Source organism: Castor canadensis, chromosome 7 (assembly GCF_047511655.1).
Source record: "Castor canadensis chromosome 7, mCasCan1.hap1v2, whole genome shotgun sequence".
Taxonomy (NCBI): domain Eukaryota; kingdom Metazoa; phylum Chordata; class Mammalia; order Rodentia; family Castoridae; genus Castor; species Castor canadensis.
This window is the reverse complement of record NC_133392.1, coordinates 90,266,148-90,292,834: the sequence shown is the minus strand read 5'-3', so window position 1 is coordinate 90,292,834 and position 26,687 is coordinate 90,266,148. Positions and strand designations below refer to the sequence as shown.

Genomic DNA, 26,687 nt, shown 5'->3' with positions numbered 1-26,687 from the left:
ACATTTTCTTTGATTTCTGAGACACCACATTCATCTAGTTTTCCTCTTGTCTTAGGGGCAGCTTCTTCCTAGTTTTCTTGGTTAGTTCCCCCATCTTCATGATCTCTAAACATTAGCGAGTCCTAGGGCACAGTTTTAGACCTTTTCTCTTTTCTTTCTTTACCTACTATCTAGGTAATCTCAATTAGCCAAGGTATTAGATGCCATTTATATGTGAATGACTTCATAATTTTTACCCCTAGCATCAGGCCTCTCTCTTGACCTCTTACTGGAATAACCAACAATCTACTAGACAGATTTATTTGAATATCTAATAGAAATCTCAAACTATATATCCAAAATTGAACTCCTGATCTTTAGTTCAATTTTGCTTCTCCTAAAGTTTTCTGTGTCTCTATTTGTAGGAACTTTGCCCTTTTATAGTCCAAAACCTTAGACTCATCTTTTACCATTCTGTCCCTCTCATAGTTCACATCCTATCTATCAACAAAAACTGCAGGCTCTATCATATAGCATATCCAAAATTTTAATAATTTCTGTCATCAACTCTAGTCTAACATATTATCATTCCTCCTGGATTATTTTAATAGCTTTCTCTGTTTTCCCCATTTCTACTCTTTTCTTTATTATATTTGTAATACATCATCCATATCAAATTACGTCATTCCTTTGCTCAAAAAACTCTAGTCATTTCTCAAATACTGGAGATTTTGAGAAGGTACTACATAATCTGGTATCTTGATATATTTTTGACTGAGTTTCCTAGTACTCTGTCATTTAGGCACTCTCTTCCAGTCACACTGACCTTCTTGCTAATCCTGGAATGCACTAACTACATTCCCAGGCTCAGAGTTTTTGCATTTGCTCTTTCTGCCTAGAAAGCTCCTTCCCTAAATTTTCTGGTGGTTTGGTCCCTTACCTCCTTCTGATAGTACTCAAGCCACTTTCTCAGAGATACCTTTTCTGACCAGTCTACTTAAAACTCCACTCCACTTTCTATCATATCTTCCTTTCCAGCTGTTTTGTTTCTCGATAGCACCTATCATCTCTAGTGATGAAAGTTACTGAGGGCATAAAGACCTTTCTGATATTCTATAATTCACATTACATAGCTATTTATCCTGCACAAAAGGTAGACCTTGCATTTGGCTTCATACTAATTTTGCATGTCTTACAGTACCTTTATTATTTTCAACTGTATAGAATTTCATTTATGCTCTCGAATATGGGAAAGAATTAATCTTAGGATTATTATAGGCAGTTACAATTATAAATGCTACTTTAGTTTCTATATTAATCTAGGATAGAAAATCTATAGAAGTTAAATATTTTACTGTTATGAATAAAATGAATATTTCCACTGTACTTTTAGAATGAAAGCAGAAGTTTTTAGAGAATATGTAAATATTTGTGGTAAGGATGTATGGATATATAAAATTAAAATTATGACCACTACTTACCTTATAGAATGACATAGCATAGTTTTTTCAAATCAGCATATGGTCAATATGTTGTGACTAGAGTTCTTTTTTTATTGTTGTGCTGGGTGGGGGTACATTGTAGCATTTACAAAGGTTCTTACAATGCACCAAATATATCATACTTGAATTCACCTCCTCCACTGCTCTCTTTCATGTGACTAGAGTTTTTAACAAAAAATAATATAACACTGATAGTACAGTTGACCACAAACCAAATAGACTTTAACTGATTCCAGAATGGGGCATTTAAATTCCATTTTCTGTAAAACTATTCTGTTAGGGGAGTAGTAGACATCTTTCTTAGTGTTGTCAATTTTGATAGTCCTAAATTATAAAATGATAGACAGGTGCTTCTATCTGCCAGCCACAAGGTCAGCCTTACCTATTTAAATTTTTGTTGCAAATGTGTTCATTCCAAACACAAAGTACAAGCAAAGGATATAGTGAGGAATAGGGTGATATCAGAACTATGTTTTCCTCAAGAGTATTTTCTTGGTGGTTCTGAGGTTTGAACTCAGGGCCTTTTGCTTGCTAGACAGGAACTCTACTACTTGAGCCATGCCCCCAGCCTGAGTATTTTGTTTTTGATGGCATTAAAATGTATTTTGTCAGTGTTTTATCAAAATGACATTCATTTTCAAATTCATTACAAATTACAAATTTCAAATGCCCTAAATTGATGAAATGAAGTTAGACATCAGAGTCTGAGGAAGCCAAGAACTTACCATCTGAGACTTTGTGTTCACAGTTGAGCAAATCTTTGCAGATTCGTGCTGGGTTATCTCGTGTGCCAAGAGGATTCTTAATGCTATGCAGTAAATTAGTAAGGTAGCTCAGTGTTTTGAATATCTCTGCACTGTGGTCGATTAAAGTCACTTCAGTATTCTGGTAGCTCTGCCAAGTCATCATAAGAATTATATAAACAATTACCCAAATGAGCATCATGGATCAAGGCAGAAGAAAAATGTTACTAATTTTATATAGTAAGCCAGGAATAGGATGTAAGGAATAGTTTACATTTAAGCATAGGCATATGTGTATACTTCAGTAGTCTTGATACTAAATAAGAGACTAAAGTCACCTTTGAAATTTAGTTTTCAAATTGATATGACTTAAAGAATTATTCCTATTGTATGATTTTAAAAATATACATTGAATAATTAGAGTTTAAATAAGATAAACAAGTAGTGGTAGTAGATTCCATTTTAAGAAATAAGGGTAATTTCATGGATTTTTTCAGTACAACTAAATTCCTTATGAACAAGTTCTTTAAGATGTTTGTTTTAAGTATTTTCTATTTAATTATAATTTGTCCTTGAAAATAGTTTCAGAGTTTTGAATACAGTCTTTGAGATAATGTCACATTTTGGCCTCCAAAAAGTTCCTGTGTTCAATTTGTATATTGAGATTGCCAGTGTAAATAAAACCTGATATATTACCTCCATCTGCAGGGCAGCATTTGATTCAATCAAGGCTTGAATAGCAGCATTGATATCCATTTGTTTCTGTGTAAAACAAAACCACTGAGATCAGCACTAAGATCAACATTGGGGGCTCTAAAATAAAGGCTGTTAATTCTGAAAGCACTTTCACAGAGTTATCTGAGAAAGGGGTTTGTAACTCTTGTGGGTAGACAGATCTTGCAGATATTACCTAGCTATCTGAAAAACAATATGCTGCCTTCATCCTGATCTCAAAAGTCTCCTAATTAAAACAGGACTCAAGTCGAAAGCCCTCAAATGAAAAACTAGTTGTTCCCACTGCATGAAAACACACATACACCATTACTCAAATGGAAGAAGAATGAAATATGATCCTCTCACTTAATAAATTGGAAAGTGAATAAATAACTGTTGTAATTTTTAATAGTTACATTCTTGGAAGGAAAATAGAATAAAATACTACTGTCCTGAGGTAGTCACCACATTAGTTTAATCTGATACTTCTGTGGTCTTAAAAACAGTTTCTGAAGTTGGAAAATGTACTATTAGTCCCAAAAGAAATAATACAACATGAATCCAATCTGTTCCTGAATTTAATAAAAGATATTTTTAGAGAAAAACTCAGTGTAACCATTAGTAAAAGTCTTTTTGTAATTTTTAAAACATAATAAGCTTGGAAATTAAGAAGCACAGCTGGAAGAAGGCTCAGGGAAACCGCGTCTGTGTAAGTGAACCAAGCAATCTAACTTCTTTCAGAACGACTGTACTGCTAAGATATCTCCTACTTCGTGGACCATACAATAGAAGCTGTTTTCAACAGATCTCATAAGTCGTGGCTGGTAACATGAAAAACTACTGAAGATGATGGAACAATCAATAGCGTGTACTCTCCCTTGCCTCAACATGTGGTTTTCATATTGGAAAAGAATTGACTCATTCTGCATGTATACACTGCCAAACACTGTGATACATATTGAGAATAAAATGGTAAGCAAAAACAAAACTTGCCCTAGTGGAGCTTAAGATCAGAGAGGACACAGGCATTAATCAAATCATCAAAAATACATAATTACAAATCGTGATGTGTGCTATGAAAGAAAAGTGCATAGACATATCAGAGAAGTTAGGGAGTCAATCAAATATGGAGGATATAAGAGATTGGTCAGGGAATGCTTCTTAGAGACAGTGACATCTGTGCTGAAATCTGAAGAATAAATAGAAATTGATAAGAGAAGGGGAAAAAAGCTTCCCAGGCAGAAGTAACCACCTTGCACAAATTCCATGAGATATGACTATTCAAAATCAGAAAGAGATAGCCTAACATCTCTGCAGATCAAATATTTCCCACCATTTTGTCGTGTGAATGGGCAGATTTTGGATATTGGCCACACAAAAATATTTGCACCAAACATGGGAAACTGAATTGAATGCTAAACAGCAGTCTCCTTTATACTTCTACTTGGTTCCCTGTTGGTGGTTTTGTTGCTGTTGTTGTTTTGTTTTTGAGACAAAGTCTGACTGTGTATCCCAGGCTGGCCTCTAACTCAAAATCTTCCTGCCTCAGTCTCCTAAGTGCTGGGATTACATGTGCCACTATGCTTGCATCTGTTAGTGATAAAAAGCATTAACTATGTCTAGCATAGACGTTCTCAAACTCTCCAGAATCAGAACTTTTTGTAGTTTTAAACATTGAATGTTTTAAAGAAACTTTTGCTTATATGAGTTATAATTTTTATATTTACCAAAGCATAAATATGTATATATTACATATCTTATATATGTATATTACATATTTATATGTATATACTGGAGTTTGAATTTAGAACCTTGTGTTTGCTATACAAGCATTTTACCACTTGATCCACACCTCCAGCTAAAATTTAAAACTGTGTTGAAATTGCTTAAAATAACAATAAATCTGTTATATGTTAACATAAAGTATTTTTATGATAAGCCACTGTTTTTTCCAAAACAAAACAGTGGCTACATAATAAGGTTTCACTGTGATATCTCCATACATGAATATAATATACTTTGGTCATATTTACTCTGTCTATTACTTTTTTGATCTCCTCTCTCTCACCTTTTGAAAAATAACTTCAATGGGTTTCATTATTGTATTTTCATCATGCATATAATGTACTTTAGTTATATTTACCCCACTATCACTTTCTCTTTTTGCCTTTCCCCTTCCTGCCGGTTATCCCATCAAACAGTCCTCCTTTTACATTCATGTGATTGTTTTTTTAGGTCTAGATTTTGCATATCAGAGAAAGCATGTGGTATTTGTCTTTCTGAGTCTGGCTTATTTCACTTAACTTGATGATCTTCAGTTCCATCCATTTTTCTGCAGACAATATAATTTCATTTTACTTTACGTATGAATCATATTCCATTGTGTATATGTACCACATTTTCTTTATGCATTCATCTGTTTATAGGCACCCAGCTGACTCCATAGCATGGCTATTGTGAATAGTACTGCTATAAACATGCATGTGCAGGTGTATCTATTTTCTGCTGACTTATATTTCTTTGGATATATGCCTCGGAGTAGTATAACAGGATTATACGGTAGTCCTATTTTTAGTATTTTGAGGAACCTCTATGCTGACTTCCAGAGTGGCTGCACTAATTTTCATTCCCACCAAGTGTATAAGGGTTCTTTTTCTCCTGCATCCTTGCCAGCATTTGTTATTGTTTCCTCAATGACAGCCATTCTGTCTGTGATCAGATGGAATCTCAGTGTTGTTTTGATTTGCATTTCCTTTATGTGTCAGAATGAAGGATGTTTCTTCATGTATTTGTCATTTGAACTTCTTTTGAGAACTGCCTGTCAATTCATTAGCCCATTTATTAACTGGATTATTTGTTCTTTGGTGTTTAATTTTTGGAGCTCTTTATGTATTCTGGATAATTAATCCTTTGTCCAATGAATAGCTGGCAAAGAAATTCTCTGATTGTATAGGCTATCTCCTCATTCTGGTAATTGTTTCCTGTGATATAATGTAATTTGATGCAATATCATTTGTCAATTTTTGCTTTTATTTCCTGAGCTACCAGAGTCCTATTCAGAAAGTCATTGTCATTGCTTATCCTTTTATCTTCAAATGTTTTCCCTATTTTGTCCTCTAGTAGTTTCAAAAGTTTAAGTTTACATAAAGGTCTTTCATCCATTTAAAATTGACTTTTGTACAGGGTATGAGATAGGTATCTATTTTCAGATACATATATCTGAAAATACATATCTTCTATATGTGGATATTCACTTTTCCTAACACTCTTTGTTGATGAAGCTTTCTTTTTTTGAATGTATGTTTTTGGTGTCTTTGTTGAAAATCAGATGAGGGTAGCTGTGTGATCTTATTTCAGGGTCTTCTATTATATTCCACTGGTCAATATATCTATTTTGTGCCAGTAACACACTGTTTTTGTTACCTTGGCTCTGTAGCATAATTTGAAGTCAGGTTTTATTGTACCTCCAGTATTGCTCTTTTTTGCTTAAGATTACTTTGGCTATTCAGGTCTTTTATGCTTCCATATAAATTTTAGGATTAATTTTCCTATTTCTATGAATAATGACTTAAGAATTTTGATAGGGAGAGCATTGAATGTGTAGATTGCTTTCAGTAGTATATCCATTGCACTATTATTTCTGCTTATCTTTGAACATGGGTCTTTTTTCTGTCTTCTAATGTCTTCAGTTTTTTTCTTCAGTGTTTTATAGTTTTCATTATAGAAGTCTCTCACCTCTTAAGTTTATTCCTAGGTATTTCATTTTTTGAGGTTGTTATGATTAGAATTATTCTCCTGATTTCTTTCTCAACCTGTTCATTGTTCGTATTTAGAAAAGCTACTTATTTCTTTATGCTGGTTTTGTATCCTGTTACTTTGCTGAAAGTGTTTATCAGATATAATAGTTTTTTTGACAGTCTTTAGGGTCTTTTAAGTATAGAATCATATATACAAATAGAGATAATTTTACTTCTTCTTTTCCTATTTGTATCCATTTTACTTTTTTTTCTTTCTTTACTGCTCTGGCTAAGAATTTAGCATCATATTGAATAAGAGTGAAGAAAGTGGATACCCTTGTCTTATTCCTGACTCCAGAGGAAATGCTTTCTGTTTCCCCATTTAGTATAATGCTGGTTCTAGGTTTATCATATGTAGCCATTATTATGTTGTGGTAATTCCTTGTGTTTCTAGTTTCTTTTTGTGGCTTTTGTTATTAAGGGATGTTGAATTATTTCAAAGGCTTTTTCTGTATTTATTGAGATGATCATGTGATTTTTGTCCTTTGTTTTGGTCATGTGCTGTATTATGTTTACTGATTTGTATGTTGAACCATCCTTGCATACTTGGAATGAAACTAAATTGATCATAGTGTATAATCTTTTCAATGTGTTGTTGAATTCCACGTGCAAGTATTTTATTAAGAATTTTTGCTTCTATGTTCATCAAGGAAATTGGTCTGTAATTTTCTTTTTTTGTTGTGTCCTTATCCAGTTTTGGTATCGGGGTAATACTGGCCTCATCAAATGACTTTGGTAGTGTACCTTCTGTTTTATTTATTTTTTCTGTTTTGTGGAATCATTTGAAGAGCACTGATGCTAGTTCTTCCTTAAAGGTCTGTAGAATTCGGTGGTGAATCCATCAGAGCCCTAGGGTCTTCTTTGTTGGGAGACTCTTTATTACTGCTTCAACCCCATTGCTCAATATAGATCTATTTGAGTGGTTGGTATTCTCCTGCATCGATTTAGGTAGGTCATGTGCACCTAAATATTTATACATCTGTTCTAGATTTTCTAGGTTATTGGAATATAAGTTTTCCAAATACTCATGAATGACCCTTTGGATTTCATTGGTATTTGTTGTGATATCCCCTTTTTCATCTCTAGTTTTATTAATTTTGGTATTTTCTTTCTTTTGGTTCTAAGAGTTTATCAATCTTGATTATCTTTTTAAAGAACCACTGTTTATCTCTGATTCTTGGTGTCCTTCTTTTACTCTTAAGTTCATAATTTCTGCCTCAGTTTTATAATTTCTTTCTGTCTGCTGCTTTTGGGTTTGCCTTCTTTTCCTAAGAACTTGAGGGCATCATTAAGTTACTTGAGATCTCTTCGATGAGAGATTTAAAAACCTCATAGCTATAAACTTTCCTCTTAGCACTGTTTCTAGCAGAAGCAGTCCTTTGGAACTTACAGTCCCAAAGGGTCTGTAAGTTGTGTTTTCATTTCTATTTGATCCTAGGATTTTTTTGGATTTCTCCTCCCTTATTTCTTCAAAGACTCTCTGACCTTTCAAATGTGTACTGTTCAGTTCCCATGTATTTGTAGATCTGTAGTTTCTCTTGCTATTGATTTCTAGTTTTATTCCATTGCAGTCTGATAAAATACAGGAAGATGTTTCAATTTTCTTGTATTTGCTGAGACTTGTTTTATGTCTTAAGATATGATTGATTTTGGAGAAAGTTCTGTGGGCTGCCAAGAAGAATGTACATTCTGTGGTTGTTGGATGGAATATTTTGTAGATGTCTTTTAAGTGTCCATTCAATTTATTGAGTCATTTCTTTGTTCATTTTTTTTTCTTTGAATGACCAATCTGTTGGTAAGATTTGGATATTAAAGTTCTCACTATTACTGTACTGGGGGTTATTTGTGCTCTTGTGTTTAGAAGTATTTATTTTATGAAATTGGGTGCACTGATGTTTAGTGTGTATATGTTTCAGTTCTGATATCCTCTTGATCAGTTTTTCTCTTTATCAATGTAAAGTGACATTCTGTGCTTCTTCTAGGTTTGGTTTGAGATTTGCTTTGTCACATATGAGTATAGCTACTCCTGCTTGCTTTTGGGCTCCATTTGCTTGGATTATCTTTGCCATTGAGGTGCATTTCTTGCAAGCAACAAATGGTTAGGTTTTGTTTTTTAATCCAAACCACCAAACTGTGCCCTTTTTGTCTTTTAGATCCCACACATCTCTAGTCTCAGATTCTTCTTCCTGTATGACTGTTATGTCATAAACTGGATTAAAAAGTTGTGACATTTTAGAATGAGCAGATACATTGAATTTGATACTTTTGATGGTGGTATAGTGGGAGAACTGTCAAAATGAAATAGTCTTTTCTCTATAATTTTTGTTTTCCCCTCTCCCTATGTGCCACTTAACAATTTGTGCACCCTACAACAGTGTCTTGGGGTTTTTATCAGTTAGCTAAGGTAACTTATACTGGGCCATGTGGGACTCAAGGAAAGTCTTCACAAGAAGAATCAAGACCTGGCAGAGTCAAATGTCATATGGATTTTCCAAGATACTTTCGCAAAATTCTGTATGGTATGTTTATTATCCCATCATTAGTTTTTTTAAAAAGTGATTCTCCTGAGAAAGTAGCCAACTGATGAATATTCATGTTATCATATATATAATCTATTTGAACAATGTGGTGTTTTTGATAAATATCAGAGTAGTTAGCAATATACCCAGGAGTGACTAATGCTGCCATTGCTGAGAAACTTTCAAATATATCTCCCGGAGCAGAACAGGTTCTGCCTGGAAGCAAGGGGCCAGGGGGAGGGAGAGGCAGGGAGTGGAAGGCAGAGGGGAGAAACGGCCCAAACAATGTATACACATGTGAATAAATGAATAAAAAATTAAAAAAAAAATCTCCTGGAAATGCCTTAGAATTAGTTTTAAGAATCAACCATTAGCTCTTTGATATAAATAAATATATATATAATTTTTTGAATTTTAAATTAGCATACGTTAATAGTACAACAGTCTGTGTTTTTTGCTTGGAGAATTAAAATCATTGACCTCCAGAGTTATTAAAAGACATATAGTAATTCCTGTCATTTTGTTATTTTTGTAGTTTTTGATTCTTTCCTAATCCTTACTTGCTTATCTACTCATCAAGTGAGGTTTATTCATTCCCATATTTTTATGGTTGCCTTTATCTTTCTCTTCTGTGTATCGGATTCCTTTACATTTCTTGTTCAGTGTTAGCTTAGTGGTCATGAATTCCTTTAGATTTTATTTATCATGGAAGGCTTTTATTTCTCCTTCAATTATGAAGACTAGCTTTGGTGGATGTAGTACTCTCTCATGGCAGTTACATTCTTTCATGGTTTGAAAGACATTATTCCATCTTTAAAAGCTTCCTTTCTTTGTATATTGGAAGCTGCTTCTGACTACAAAGACCTTTTCAGTCCATGAACCATACAGGTTCCCACTTGCTCCACAGGCCTTCCAGTTTGTGTCCCCAGGAAGAGCAAGCATCCAAGGCTATGGTGTCCCTCAAATGTATCAGAGAGTAGAAGAAAAAGAACACAGTTCTGAACTGGAAGAGTTGAACTGAGGGAATCAGTTACTTTGCCTGTCCATCTCAATGCTTTCAGACTCTTTCCAACAGTTAGCCTCTTTGTAGGAGGGAGGAAGCTGGGGAAATCATGTGATCAATGAGTCCTGGGATCACCGCTCTCTGGTAACAACCCCCATGGAGCTTACAGATGGAGGCTGAGCACGTCACCATCTAGAACTCATCTGTTTTTTATAGTAATCTTTAGGTTATGGAACTTGCTCCTTGCTAGAAAGAGTGAGACTACCAAAAACTGCCTAATCTCCCTGCTGTTTAATTTCAGTGTGTCCGTGTCAGACCCTCTCCCTCTTCACTACCCCTTTTGTAGCTGTCTCTACCCAGATACTGTGCACGGTCCTCCCAGGCTCCATGATGAATAATTATTCATTGTTTTCAAGTCCCCAGAGTAGCTCAATCTCAAACATTAGTTCCCCTTCTCAAGATGGTGCCTAGCTACAACATTCTGAGATAGAGTGACAAAATGCCACTCTGATGCTAACTTGACACACAGGAGTAGTCACTGCCATAACAAAATCCCTGCAGTGGCTTCAAGGCTTGCAGGAAGTTTTGGCTTATCATGAGGCTTGCTCTGGCAGACTGTCCTCAGGGCTGCCTGGCTAACCCTGTGGCTATGGCTCTTCCTCACTCTCCTCCATAACCCTTGGGAGGGAGTCGGGGTTGGAGCTGCAGACTGTTTCATAGGTTCCTCTTTCTCCTTTCTGCTTTTCTGTGTTTTTCAGCTGTCCTGTTATCTGTTTTGTGATTATCGATGCTCTTCCTGTCTCTCTCTCTCTCTCTTAATATAATCTCTTTTATTTTCCTGACTTTTCTTCCGATTTCCAGAGATGCCATGTCACATTATTTAAATCTCCTGTTTTAAACAAAAATATAGTTGGCCTTCTGTATCTGTGGGGTTTGCATCCACAGACTCAACCAACTATGAACCAAAAATATTTTTAAAAATTGCATCTATACTGAGCACGTATAGCCTTTTTGCCATTATCACCTAAATAATACATCATAACAAATATTAACATTGTATTATACAATATAACTAGTATAGAGATAGTGTAAAATCCATAGGAGAGTGTGCTTAGGTCAGATGCAAATACTGTATCACTTAATATAAAAAACTGAGCATCTGTGGACTTTGGCATTGTAGGGGGTCCTGGAGCAATCCCTTGTGAATTCCAAAGGATAAGTGTTACAAGACATGGAAAGAAACATGAATAGAAACTGTCTCTGAGGAAGCCCAGATACTGAGCATATTGAACAGTTTAAGGTAGCTATTTTAGGTATGTTCAAAGAATTAAAGAAACCCTTTATATAGAACTAAAGGAAAATATAGGAAATATGTTTTACCAACTAGAAAATACAAAACAGAGACAGAAATTATAGAGAAGAACCAAACAGAAATTCTGGAGTTGTAAAGTGCAAAAACTGAGATGAAAATTTACCGGACAGGCTCAACAGTAGTTTTCATAAACAGGAAAGAATCAGTGCATTTGAAGACAGGTTGCTTGAGATTATCCAGTCCAAGTAGAAAGAACACGAATGAAGGAAAATGGACAGAGATTCATAGACCTACAGGAAACTATCAGCGATATAAATATATGCTTAATGGGAAGGGAAGGAGAGAAAAAGAGGCCTAATATTTGAAGAAATAATGGTGGGACACATCCCAAATATGATGAAAAAACACTAATCTACATATTAAGAACCCCATGAACTTCCCTAGACACATCATAATTTAAGTGTTAAATGTTATAGATAAAAAGAGAATGTTAAAGGCAGAGAGAGAGAAGAGATGCATCATATCCAAGACATCCTCAATCAGATTAACAGCCAATTTTTCACAAAAAACAAAAAAGTAAGCAGGCAGTGGGGTAACACATTCAGAGTGCTGAAAGAAAAGAACACCAAACAGGAAATCCATATCCAATAAGACCTTCAAAAATAAAGGATATTTTCAGATAAATAAAAACTGAGAGAATTAATCATTAGCCTACCTAGAGAAATATTAATGGGAGTCCTTTGTGATGAAATTAAAGGAGAACAGGTAGAAACCTGAGTCTAAATTAATAAAAAAAGCTCATTGATAAATGTAAATATATAGATAAATATAAAAGATAGTATAGAGCCAGGAATGGTGATGCACCCTATAATCACAGCACTCAGGAGGCTGAGACAGGATAATTTTTAATTTGAGGTCAGGCTGGACTAATATTGCATATAAAATTGCCCACATCTGAGTATAAAACTATCATTAGGAACAAACAAGCAAACAAACAAAACAAAAAACTTCCTCCATGTAGTCTAGTTAAAGAGAACACATTATCACATGAAAATCACTCAGTGCTTTAAAAAATAAGCATGCAAAATAGAAACAATAAGGAATGACCAGATTGTTTTAACTAATGTATTGCCCCACAGTCTCAAATAATGAGAATTAAACAGAAGTGTTCATTATACTTTGGGGGAATGTAACCTTCACAATTCTATCCCAACTCATTTGAGTGAGACAGATCTAGTCTTGGCATCTCAATATTCTGAGAAGCAATGTTTTTCAGACTTTTGAAGTCTCAAGGTCAGTGGATGGTGAGAACATTATGGGATAGGAACTAATTTCAGGTCATGCCCTTCTACGTGGTGGAAGTATTTGCTGGCTCCAGGCATCATGACTATACCAGCAGCTGCTACCTCTCAATTCATTAATCTACAGTTGATCCACTAATCGTGATGAATCAGTTGAAAACTCCTTATCACATTTAATGATTTTTAATGATTATTGCTTCTGCCCCATATACCAAGCACAGATGCATATACCCATCCTATTCTTCCTTCACCCCACCAAACACTTTTGGCTAACCTTAGCATTCTATAGTAGATTTCTTTACTAGTTTCCAAATACATTACCATATATACTAATCTTTTATCAATACCTTATCCTCACATTCAAATCACCATCAGTACATATTCCTTTTCTTGAAATTACTTTTTAGCTTTTCTACTTGAGGAATCTGAGCAAGTTAATTTAGTTCTATGGGTCTGAAACAAAGGAAGTTAGACTGGGTTAGAGGTTTTCAAACCTTTTTTTAAAGTACTGGAGTTTGAACTAAGGGCCTTGTGCTTGTTAGGCAGGTACTCTACCACTTGAGCCATACCTCTGGCCCTTTTTCTTTGGCTGTTTTTGAGACGGATCTTGCTTTATGCCTAGGTGAGCCTGGATAGTGATCCTTCTATTTATATTCCCTGCATAGCTAGAATGACAGGCATGTACCACCACACTCAGCTTTCTAATTGGTTGAGAGGAAGGTTTCACTAACTTTTTGCCCAGGCTGGCCTCAGACTACAATATTCCTGATCTCTGCCTCCCTAAAAGCTAGGATTACAAGAGTAAGCTACTGCACCTAGCCTTAAACTTTTCTTATTTTGACACACAAGGATCAGATGATACATTTTCACAACATGACAAGGTTTACACAAACATAAATGTACATATAGTTAACTGAAAAATTGTTCTGCAAAACCACACTTATTCTTACTAGTGATGATGTACTGATTTTTGTTTTCTTTAATGATAGCTTTTTTGTTGATAAAAATTCTTAACATAAAATTAATCGTTTTGCCATTTGAATGTGCACAATTCAGTTGTTTTTAGCAGACTCACAATGTTTTACAACCAGTACCACTATCTAATTTTCATCACCCAAAAGAAAAACCCACACCATATCTTTTCTATTCTATATCCTTTCCAAAGAATGTTGAATGAACCTCACTAAATTAGTCTATGATCCGCTGACCAATGACTCACAATTCAAAGTCTGAAATAATTGCTAAATAATTACTAAGAGAACTTTAAATTCTTTTTGTTTGTTTGTTTTGAGACAGGATTTGACTAGCCCAGAATGGCCTCAAACTTGTAATACTCCTGCCTTAGCATCACTAATTGTGAGGTTATAGGCATGTGTCACCATGCTCCACCAGGACTTTGAATTCTAATTCTAAGGACCCTATTTCATTCTAGACACTGTTTCTCTCCAAATGAAATCTTTTAGCTTGGAGGATTCATAATGAAATTTTCTAAGAGATGTGATTTGTTTTTTGTATGCATGATAGGTATATTTATTCAACAAATGCTTATTAAGTATTTGAGTTGGAAAAAACTTAAAAAACTAGTCTTTACTTTCAGAAACATTAAAAATCAAGTAGGGGAGACAACATGAAATGAGCAAAAATGAAGAAGGGAGAACTGTCAGTTCTATCTTGTAATGTGATGAGGAGATGGAATTAAGAAGAGTTTCAAGGAAGATATAACTATAAGCCAATTTTAGAAAGAATATTTAATATCTTTTCACTGTCATTTAGACTTCTCTTTACCTGTCTTATCCTCAATGCTGTACTGCTACTTTCCAAGTGAGACAGGGATATGTGCCTTGATGTTTGGCACTTAAATTAGAAAATTTCTCTAAACACCTCTCTACTTTACCAATGAAGTATGATTCTTTAGAACTTGTCCCTTCTTGGGAAGGCAGCTATGACTTAAGGTGGGAAGGTATTTTATGAGGTTACTTATAATCCAGGAATTGTACAGATGGGGGCGGGGAAGGAAGAACAAAGAAATGGACAGTGAATTGAACATTTGAAGAGAGATATTCCCATTAGTGTTCATGCAGAGAAGGTTTCAAAACTCATCATTTAGATGGTTAGAGAGGGGGAAGTGATCCTGTTTCCTAGGGGACAATCTTCCTTGTGACAGTTTGCTTGAAAGTTACTTCTTTCTCCAATGAAAAATTGAAGGAAATCACAAGTTCTTGATTGGCTGAGAACAAACACCTGGAACTATCAGAGATCTAAATGACACTCAAAAAGCATGTGGTAATAATTATTATAGCTTAGAAGATAGGCCTGACCATTGCTTACATAATGTAGCCAATAGTGGATCTCTTTAGGGCAGGAAATGTGACCAAGGGACATTGTATTTGACTCTAGGAGACCGGAAAAGTGAGATATGGATGAAGTAGGACATATAGGGAGAATCTCATAAGGAACATGAAGACAAACAGATTGATGAATATGAGAGTGAATGCAAAACATAAAATAAACCTCAGATGCTCAGAGATAATGACTAATGTAACAGAATTATTGCCTTAAAGATAAAGGCAGCAAGTTTGGGGTGTAGTCGTTAGATAAAAAACAAATACATGAGCTGTCTGAGGGCTTCTACAGCTACCAGCAGCTGAGAAGGATTCATGTAAAAAAGATGTGAATAACACTGTCTGGTAAAAAGAATATTTTAAAAAGGAGAGCTATAATCCAGAAGTAGGAAGAAAGGGAGGAAGGAGACAGCATTTTTTGAGCACCTATGCTATGTAATACATTGTGGTGAATGTTTCACTTCTTATTTAATACTTGAAACCATCCCCAAAATTAGTAGACACCATCTTCATTTTATAGACAGGAAACCTTATGGTTTAGATTCAAGTTAGAATAGTTAGGTTAACTGTACATGAACTGTAAAAAAGAACAGTGGTACCCAGGAAAGACAGCTTTAACAGAAGAATCTTTAAAAAGTTAATATAATATTCTAACATAAAACAAAATAAAATCAAACCAAGAAAACTTACTCTTGGACCCGGTGCTCCAGGTGGACCCTGTAACATAACAAAAAATACTTATTTAGTAGACATCCCAAACCAGGCAAACAAATTCATCAATGGTAAATAGATACAAATGTTAATCAACTCACTGGAGGTCCTGGTTGACCTCTTGGTCCTTGGGGACCCTGGAAGAAGTGGAGACAAAGAACAATATGTACATAGTTTGTTTTTGACTTGCTATAAACAAGAGAACTAAGATTCAGCCTCTACCATTGACTTTTTGTATGAGACAAATCATGCAATTCAAAATTGTTTTAGTATTTAGAGGCTCTTCCACCTAATTATCACCCATACTCATGAACAACTGAATATTTTCCTGTTTTATTGATGATCCTAGAAATTGAATTAACTCACTGTAGTAACTATTACATATATAATATTTAAAATTTTAATGCTGTCTAAGCTATTATTTCTACCTACCACCCATCTAGTCATCAAAGATAGAAACTTTTGGTTCTTAGATACCATTTGCAACTCCTATTGATTTCACCTGCAAATGTTTCCAAAATACTTCTTCATCCTCACAGCAACTGCCTTAGCTCAGTGCTAATTGTGTACTATGGACTGAATGTCTGTGTCCCCCAGAATTCACAGGTTTGAGCTCTGAGTCTCAATGTATTGGTGTTTGGGGATGGAACTTTTGAGAGGTAATTAAGTCATGAGGGTGAAGCCCTCATAAATGATATTAGTGCCCTTATAAAAAGAGAGAGAGGTGACCTATCTCTCTTACATGTAGAGATACAATAAGAAGCTAGTCTTCTGCAAACCAGGAAGAGAACCCTCATCAGATATGGAATCAGTCAGGTCCTTGATCTTAGACTTAAAGCCTCTAGAACTGTGAGAAATAACTGTTCTTTAAGAAATTTAGTCTACAGTAATTTGTTATAACAGCCTAGGGTGACTAAGACGTAATGTCTTGACTGTGCTCATAATTTGACTTCTAGACTTTATTCTCTCCACTATGCTAACTACTTATAGAATGGAAATCCAATAATGTCATTATTTAGTGATAACCTTCAGTGGCTCTTTATTGTTTAGAGGATAAACTGTAAACTTCTTGGTAATTTGGAAAGGTATCATTTATTGAAATCTTACCATGTACCATGTTGCGTGCTATATTTTCATTCTGTACATCAGAAAATGGAATGGTTAAATAACTAGTGAATAAGGGATAGATGCAGGATTGAACTTCAAGTCAACTGAATGCAAAAGTATATATTCTTAGTCATTATGTTCCACTGTCTCTTCTTCAAAGTTTGGTCCTCATTACCACTTACTATTCTAACACATCCTACACATCATCTACAAAACTACTTGTAGATCTCTAAATCTTCTAATTCATTCCATCCTTCCCCTCCCCTCCTCTGTCCTCTCTTCCCCTCTCCTTTCCTTGAGGCAGGGTCTTGCTATATACCCCAGGCTGTCCTTGAACTCATGAGTCTCCTATCTCAGTCTCTGGAATACTGGGATTACAGGTAAGCACCTGTAAGTTCCTTAATACATGCATTATTTGCAGCTGCTATTTTCTTGACCAGGAATGCTCCTTTCTACCCTTTTTGTCTGTTGGAGGATCATTTCTCTTTTAATACTACTTTAAAACTATATCTACCTTGCCTATCTTCCATGTCATTTCTACCCGGCTGAACTAAGCACTTCTTTTTTCTGTATTCCATGGAACACAGCACATTTAAGGACCCTTAAAATGTCTATTACTTTTTATTTTTCTGGAATAAGAATAGTGCCTAAATACAGTAAGTATTCAATAGATTTTTTTATCAAATAATTGAGTGAATAATGCTCAAGTCAATTAATTTAGAAAGTAGAAAAGTTAAAATGTGTGTATATAAAATGCCAAAAGTCACGTTGGCATTTTTCAAAATGAAACAATAGCAATCATTGTTAAGACCTTGCACATCACTGAAAATTAATTTACTTGATGTGAATTAAATGTTAACACTTTATTGAGTCAAACTCAGATTATAGTTAAAGAGGGCAAAGCAAAATCAATGTTCAGCTGAGCTTTAGATAATGACACTATGATTGACTTAGTATTAAGTATCTTTTATTGTCAAAGCTATTAATCCTAGTTATACTGTGACAGCTAGAAAAATAATAGAGTGACTTAAAAAGTATTCTGACCCATGACTCTGGACATTCTTAGTTTTCATGGTCTATGATTACAATTTTAAGCAAAGAATATACAAAACTTGTGATTCAGAAACTGCATGATTTGTACAGAAATGCCATATTAGAGATATCCTAATTTTAAGTTAAACAAAGGCTTAGGGTGAATGTGATCTATTCTGGATTAGCATTACAAAATAATAAACAGCTGTGATATTTAATCACTTAGTATATTTCTGATATTTGTAAAATTTCATTGATGGCTTAGTACAAAATATATACCCTTGACTTTGAAAGAGGAATTTATCATAGAAGGATGAAAAAAAAAACCTATTCCTGCTAATTTTACTGAGTTCATTTCAGCTTGTTCCTCAGAACAAATCAGTTTGCCACAAATATAATCCAACAAAATACTTCAAATCCAACAAACAGGGCAGGGCAAACCCTAATGTAACAACTGTATAAAGCAGGTCAAGTAGTCAAATAAAACATGATATGATTCCAACAAGAAAACATTTTATTAGTTCTTTTTTATTCTTTTCACTAACATACAACTAAGTTATTCATTCTTAGTACTATAAAAGTTTGTAATATAACAATTATTTATGATAACTTTCTAAAGGGGAACCAAATTAATGTAAATGATTATGGCAGCAATTGACTACGGTGAAATCACTGCTTCTGAATCACAATAGTCTCCACTTAGTCCCAGAATTTATATATGATCCTCTAAAAAATATTGTCATTAGACTTTATAAATACTGGTAAGTATATGTTCTTGAACCGGAGTATGTTAGTTTTTCTTTTATGCAAATCCCTTTATAGTCTTTCTTTATGTAGATACGGTCTTTATCGATCATCATGATCTTTACTTTAGGCTGGCTCAGTTGCAGAGTTTCCTGTTTCTCATTTATAAATTGAGGAGTTTTCATTAGGGATGCCTAGTCTCTATCTACTAGATGCCATTAGCAACTCTGTTTCTTCAAGTTGTGGTAACCAAAAATGTCTCCAGACATTGCCAGATGTCTCTTGGTGGTAGAGGGCAAATGGCTTCGATTGAGAACCATTGCTTCACAGAGTTTAATTGGGAATTCTATAATGTTAAATTAGATTTATTAGACAGTAATGTAGTTAGGATGGAATCAGTGAGTTACAAGGCATAGGGCATGACTGCCAATCAATAATCTGTTCTTTAAGCTATCATGTGAGTGGTTGGGTTGCTATTGATCTAGATTCCTTACCCAAGCTCCTCCTAACCCCTATTTTTCCTAGAGATACTATAACTTATAGGAAAACACAGCTGTATGAAGACAAGAAACTGGGAGACCTGAGCTCTAGCCATGTTTTTGTAACAGTTTGCTCTGTATCTTTGAGTGAATCACTGAATATTTGGATCTCAATAGCTTATCTGTAACATAACAGTTTTGGTGAAGATAATTTCTACGGTTTCCTTTAGAATTGTGATTTTTCAAGTCTTTTAGCAATTTTATTCCTCATGTTTTGTATATTGAGAAAAGAGGTATACACAACAATACAGGCTGGTACTTCAAATTTGAAGTACGTATGGAAGAAAGGGGAATGTATACTTGAATTAAAAGACTGATAATTTTCCATTTGGATAAAGTATACTAACTATGAATTTCAAAATGAAATGAAATATACATATATATGCTTTAAATTCTTAATTTATAAATATTTAGGACATACTTTCTCATACCTTAGTTTTGTCTTAGAATTTTTAACCATCCTTCTTACTTTCAAATTGGAGGCAAATAAGATAATTCTGCTTTGAGAACTGTGAAACCACATTAACTTAGAGATAATATTTGAGAAAATGTCAATGGAATTCTTCAACATTTTAGTAATTTTCATTAAATAATATGCCATAAAAATGAAAGTTCATGCTGAGATTCATGCTGAGATAATTCTCTTTATATTTTTCCTGCTTAAATGGTTTTAAGTTACATGTTTCAAGTCGTGACATTTTGTCAAAGTTCTTTTCAGATGATTGACACTAGAATATTATTTCTGCTACAAGTTAACATTTTACTTTTTAAATAACTATATTCCATTTTTGAAATACTTTTTGTATTACTTAGTAACCAAATTAGTCATGTTCTGAAACTTTTTTGGGGTCCCATTGAAATCAGGAATTTTATTTCATCTTTAAAAATTAATTTTCAAAAAGCACAATAGTTTTGGAGCAGGAGGAGAAAAGAAAAATTTTACATGCTATCTGGTAGAAGTTTTTCTTAGGATGCCATAAAACTGGCTCTGTTTAGAGAATATATATGAGCCCTGGGACTTTAAAATAAATAACCCTGCCAGAGAAGGATCAGTATAGCTGGAAAGAAACTCTTTCACATATGGGAATACAGGAGCTATCTCAGTGGTGGAAAGAACCTAGTTGGAATCAAATCTAGAATTTATAACACTAAATTATAGTAGCTTCTTAGCCAAGAAATCCAAATTTATGCTAAAGGGGTATTTTTCATGTGCTGTATGAGGTATATCCTTCTTTGTATTTTTTTAAAGTTACAGAATTATAACTTTTGGGCTATGTATAAAACTTGGTAAGAAGAGCATAGTTTTTCAGACTGTTATAGAGAAGTTTCATGGAAAATTTGAAAAGAATATTGATAAAGGCAATTTGATGTAGTTTTGTGATTATGATCTTTTACAAAGAATGAACTCTTATTTGTCTCAATACAATAGGTATTAGCTAATTATTAATTTACTAAAGGACCCATTTGATGGTAGTATGTGAGGCTGACCTCCATAAAGATATTACATTCTGAAAAAATGATAACCAGTTAGGAATCTTTAGCCAATCAATTATTTAAACCTTCCCCTTAAAGACAAAAACCCTGTAGAGTATACTGCAAAGTTATAATAAGGGTATAAGAAACATCAGTAAGCTTTTCCTCAGAACCAGTGGAAAACAGGTTTAAAGGTACATTTTGTAGATTAAGGTAATTACAGAATGACCTCTAGGAATTAAAGATTACCATTATAAATCCCTTAACTATAATGGAATCAAACGAAAATAAAAGATGAAAAGATTTAGTAACCAGTCATCCAACAATGTTATGGTTTGAATATCAAATGTCTGCTACAGACTCCTGTATTAGGGGCTTGGTTGTCAGCTGATGAGCCTTAGGGAAGTGATGGGATCATGAGGGCTCTGACTTTATAAATGAGTTAACCCACTGATGGAGTCACAATTTCATGGCATTCTTGGAAGGTGATTGAAATGTTAGGCGGTAGGGCCTGGTTGGAGGAAGTAGGTCACTGGGCATGTGCCTTTAAAAGACGTATCTTGTTCCTGCCCCTTCTCCATTCTCTACTTCCTGTCCAAAGAGACAGGTAGCTTGTGCCACATGATTCTGCAACAATGATGTTCTACCTCACTTTTCACAGTGATGGAAAACTGATTAACACAAACAATAAAAACAAAATAAACTCATATAATATGCCAATTGATCATTATTTTCAACAGGTAATTTAATTGCTTACACTAAATGTCACTGTGCCTGTTCCCCTCTTCCTTAGTTACTGTGAATTTATATAAATATGGCATATATTTATAAAGAGGAACTATGGCAACTCACAGAGTAAAAGACCAATAAATACATTAATCTAGGAAATGCTACTTTAACAGGCTGGAATTAGAAATAGATGTTACTTATTATTTTTAGGAAATAGTGTTCATTTATTTATCAGTTCATAACAAATAATACCTAGTACATGGCAAGTTATGCTATAGACACTGACAAATGATACTTCAGTTCTATGGCTTGAATATAGTTTGAGTGCATTCCCCAAGTTTCATGTGCTGGAAGCCTTCCTGTGAGTGTAGCAACACTGACAGATAGTGAAATCTATCAGAGGTGGGGCCTACCAGAAAGTGATTAGAGGTACTGATCTTAGAAGGCGTAAATGTAACTTGTGGGACCTTGGTAAATTCCTGCAAAAGTAGGTTGCAATAAAAAGAGCAAGTCTGACTCCTGAATCCTTCTTGTTTCCTGTCTCAAAGTGAGATCTCTCTCTTTTGCATGTGCTTCTATGATGGCATCCACCATGTTTTGATGTAGCCAGAAGGCCCTCACCAGAAGTGAGCAGATGCCGGCACCATGCTCTTGAATCTCAGGAACTGTGAATTAAATGACCTTTTTATCTCCTGTGGAAAGTATCTAGTGTCAGGTATTTTGTACATAGCAGTAAAATGGACTAATACAATCAAAATTCTCTGCTCTCATTAACTTTATATTCTAGGGAGAAAACAGAAAACAATTTCAAATAGTACTGCGTGTTATGAAGAAAAAAAAAACCCAGAATATTGGCAAAGAGAATGACCAAGAATATGGAGAGAGAATGGTCATGGAAGGCTTCTCTAAGATGATATTTGAAGTCAGGTGCTGGTGACTCATGCCTGTAATCCTGGCTACTCAGGAGGCAGAGATCAGGAGAACTGCGGTTCAAAGCCAGCCCAGACAAATAGTTCATGAACCCCTATCTCGAAAAAACCCATCACACACACAAAAAGGGGGGGGGCTGGTGGAGTAATTCAAGGTGTGAGCCTTGAGTTAAAAAAAACCCCAGTACCACACACACACACAAAGATGATATTTGAGCAGAGACCTGAATATTGAGACTAAACCAGTCATTTGAAGAGAAGATGAATGAATTTTCTTGGGAAAAGGAAGGCATATTTCAAAAAGCAGAAAGAAAGTATAGTTGGCAGGGGGAAGGTGGTATATCATAAGACCGGAAAGGCAAACAGGGACTTAGTTTATGTAGGGCCTTGTAAATCAAACTAAGAAGTTTAGATTTTATTCTAAGTGCAAGAAGGAGTCTTAGGGAAGATTTAAAGTGAGTGACACAGTCTTATTTGTGCTTTATCATTCTAGTTACTACATGGAGAATGGATTGTAGTGAGGAAAAGTGGAATCAACAGAAATAAATGGAGAGCTGAAGGGAGATAACATGGTGTTGTGGATGAGGTACCAGGGATGAAAAATGAGAGAAAAAGATGGATTCCTAATAGAGTTTAGGGCTGGTGGGAATTAGCCTCTATGTTAAAGAACTCTTTTTTTTATATTACATTCCTTTGTTAGTTCTCTTGTAGGGAGTTTATTTAGTTATTTTTTATGTAGAATCTTAAACACTAAAATCTGGAAGGCATTTAGAAGTTTCTCTTTTAAATCTGAACTTATTGTAAGAATATCAATCCAGTAACTCCAAGAGATGGTCATTAGGATTCTAGTCTACTATCTTGTAGACTATTTTATGCAAAACTGTCTGTGCTGCAGGTCATTGTTAGACAGCTTATTATCAGATCAAGGTGAAATCAGCCCAATATTCTGTTTATTTAGCTATTACGCATTTATTGTGTGTTCTTTATTTCAGGTGCTAGGACAGGTGGGGAATTACATGGTATCAAACATGGTAGGTAGGACTAGGTGTTATCACCTTATTTCATGGAGCTCACTACTGTCTCTCAGGGAGCTGAGCCTAGAAACTGAAAATACTATTCTGTAAATAAAACATTTAAATTTTATCCTCTAAAGTTAGTTATATTTTATGTGTTCTTTCTGCCATAAAATAACCTTTTGAATATTTGAAAACAATTGTCACATTCCAATATCCCAGCCCTTTTCTAATTCATGAAGTATTTATTGAATGCAATCTATAAGACAGGTTCTGTTAGGTGTTGGGGACATAGCATTACAACAAACAGTAACAAAAAAGATAAAAAGTTCCATGGCACCTACATTCTAGTGAGGGAGAGACATAATTAGCAACAACAACAACAAAATAAATGCACATGCAGTATGTCAGGTAGCAAGGAAATATGTTAAGGAAAGATAAGGTGTCTAGGACGGCATTGCAATTATGTATAGGCTAGTTAGGAAAAACCTCTCTGATAAGAGACCATTTAAGTGAAGAACTGAAGTGTAGGAGACATTGTATTAGGACCTGGGTACTAGACATTACATTCAGGGGTGGGAACATGGTGGGGTCTACACAGTAAGTCTACTCATAACAATCGTTTATTTAAATGATCTTTAAATAAAAACTTCAAGATGAACAGAAGTGATGGATAAAGAGTATAGTAGGTGCAAAAAGACAGGAAGTAAGGAGAGAGCAGAAAGAACAAGGAAGGGGTGTGATCAGGCTGCAGAGTCTATAGGGGCTGAACATACTTCAACTAGTCTTTTCAGGATACTTGCTCCCATGTTCTTCTCCAGTGCGAGAGAGCTCATCTTTGAGGGGGTTTCAACTTTTGCTATATTTCTCTTTGGTGTGGATGCCCTAATCAGGGCCATTACTTGCTTTATTCTGGATTCCATGTTTTTATTAGTACAATCTAAGATTACAGTCATAATCCATTGAGTTTGTAACCCATCAGAGTGAGTCAGTTTGTTTTCCACATGAAATGCTTGTGACATTGCCATAGGCACTTAAGGTTTCCTAATCCTGATGGAATCTTATATTCCAGCCACAGTGCTTAGGCTGTCAGGCCTGTCAGGGAGGTGTTAGAAACAAGCTAATTCTAACCCTTCCTACTTTTTCTTTTCCATTTCCACCCCTCCTAGAGAATATGTCCTGCCCTCAATTTATGGGGGGGCTGCCTGAATAAGTTCAGCATATATCCCATCCCTATATGAATAGGTTTTAGTTGCTCTTGCCACAAAAATGGGTAATTATGTCAGATGATGGATATGTTAATTTACTTCACTATGGTAGACTTTTTACTATCTATAAGTGCATCATAATATCAGACCGTATACTGTAAATAAACACAATACTTTTTTTATTTTAAAAAAGCATGCTGGGTATGGTGGTGAATGTCTGTAATCCCAGCAATCTGGAGGCTGATGCAGGAGGATCATGAGTTTGAGGCTAGCCTGGGCTACATAGCAAGACCCTGTCTCAAAAAACCAGTTCAACACACAATCTCTGTAATTGGCTGAAATACACAGTGAATGATTTGCTTCTGCTTTGCAGCCCTTAAATTAGTGCTGACTGGATGTAGTGGGGGTGTACCTAAAGCAACTCGGCAGTGTTCCCGTAGCACTGGAGAGGATAACCCATCTCTTCTCTGGGTGCCTGACAAGGCAAATATTCCTTTTTACACATGATTGGCAAGTCCTTAAACATGTTCAGGTCCTATAAGATTCCACTGTAATATATCACTTCTTGACAACCATAGTTTTATTCCACAAATACTGGCGTAAGAACGAACAACTTTCACAAGGTCCTTGCTTTCATGGAGCTAATAGTGACAAGGGATACTATAATCTCAAATTTAGTTAAACTTACAGTTTCACCTCTGAAGCCTTTTTCACCTCTGGGTCCCTAAAAGGAGGGAAAAAAGACATGAGTTAAGTATTATTAATAATTATCACACTTAATGTAGTTGTGGTTGTGCACAGAAACATGACACTTTATGTTCTTCCTTTTTCAGTCTATTAAGACTTCTTTGTTAATTTATATGCATTCTAATTTTCCTGAGTAATGCAAAGCAAAACAAAAATCATCTATTGATTCAATAAGTTAAGAGTCAATTTCTTTTTTTCTCTACCTTAAAGTGAGATGGAGATAACAAGCTACTTATTCAATCCATAAGTCAGAACAGCTGACGTGACAATCATATAAACACAATTCAGAAAGGAAACTAGGTTAAATTCTAGTATTTATTTCCTTCGTCCTTTGGAAATCCTTTCTAGGGTGATTTCCTCCTGTCTCATCTCCTTTCTATTCCCCTTTTTGAAAAGTGTCCTACCTATTTTGATACGTTGTATGAATTTCCACTTACTTCAAAATATTTTCTAACTTTTCTTGAGACTTACTCTTTGACATGGGTTATTTAGAAGTGTGGTTTAAGTGTGGTTTATTTCAAGTGTTTGGAGATTTTCCTGTTATCTGTTACTGATTTTTAGTTTAATTTCATTATAGCTGGAGAACATACCTTGTATGACTTCAGTTCTTTTAAGCTTAGTAAAATTTGTTGAATGACTCAAAACATCAGCTATTTTGATGAATATCCCCATGTACTTTGAAAGGGATGGGTACTCTGGTGTGGACCTACTGTTTTTAAAACTCTTGTTAATATTTTAGTGTTCATTCTTGTAGAAATTACATTTTTTTGGTTAAAAAAGATAGTATTATTTATATATTTTGTAACCTGAGTTTATACCTTTCTAAAATAATATGGATATTTTTCTATGTCAATCCACATTCCTCTAGGTAATTATAGTGCTTACTATTTACTAAACTATGATAGTATTTTTATTTAATTACCAGTTATGAGATTATTCTAAGTTTTGCATTATCAACAGTACTATGATAAATAATATACTTGTACTCTAAAATTTTGGCTAAAAATTGTTTTTCCAAAAAGTTTGTTTGAAATCTATTGCACACCTATAAAAAATGGGGAGTGTATGTTTCTTCCGTTTCATGCCATGTTCTTTGCAAGCTAAAAAAAATCTTATTGTTTACTTGCCACTTACATTACTTCTTTTGTGTTTCTTATCTTGCCCTTAATCCATTTTAAACTAGGGTATTAATTGATTTTTAAGATCTCTTTACTTTTTGCCCATCCTCCATTTCTTTTTTTTT

The 26,687-nt window shown here is 34.7% G+C and overlaps 1 protein-coding gene and 1 long non-coding RNA gene across 11 annotated transcripts in view; one reads left to right on the top strand and one right to left on the bottom strand.

Annotated features, from left to right (window-relative positions):
- Positions 1-26,687, bottom strand: part of Col24a1 (collagen type XXIV alpha 1 chain) — a 353,893-nt gene that overhangs the window by 26,600 nt on the left and 300,606 nt on the right. For all 10 annotated transcript variants that reach the window (XR_012449831.1, XM_074079547.1, XM_074079548.1 and 7 more), the window contains 5 exons: positions 25,386-25,421; positions 16,025-16,060; positions 15,903-15,929; positions 2,921-2,986; positions 2,207-2,375 (listed from right to left, as the gene is read on the bottom strand). Coding sequence is in view for 9 of the 10 variants with exons in the window: in XM_074079547.1 (XP_073935648.1) it covers positions 2,207-2,375; positions 2,921-2,986; positions 15,903-15,929; positions 16,025-16,060; positions 25,386-25,421 (334 nt within the window). In the remaining variant the exon portion in view is untranslated. The remainder of the gene's footprint in view (positions 1-2,206; positions 2,376-2,920; positions 2,987-15,902; positions 15,930-16,024; positions 16,061-25,385; positions 25,422-26,687) is intronic.
- The window catches only part of LOC141424872 (uncharacterized), a 196,170-nt gene that overhangs the window by 24,633 nt on the left and 144,850 nt on the right, over positions 1-26,687 (top strand). The gene's annotated exons all lie outside the window — the stretch shown is intronic.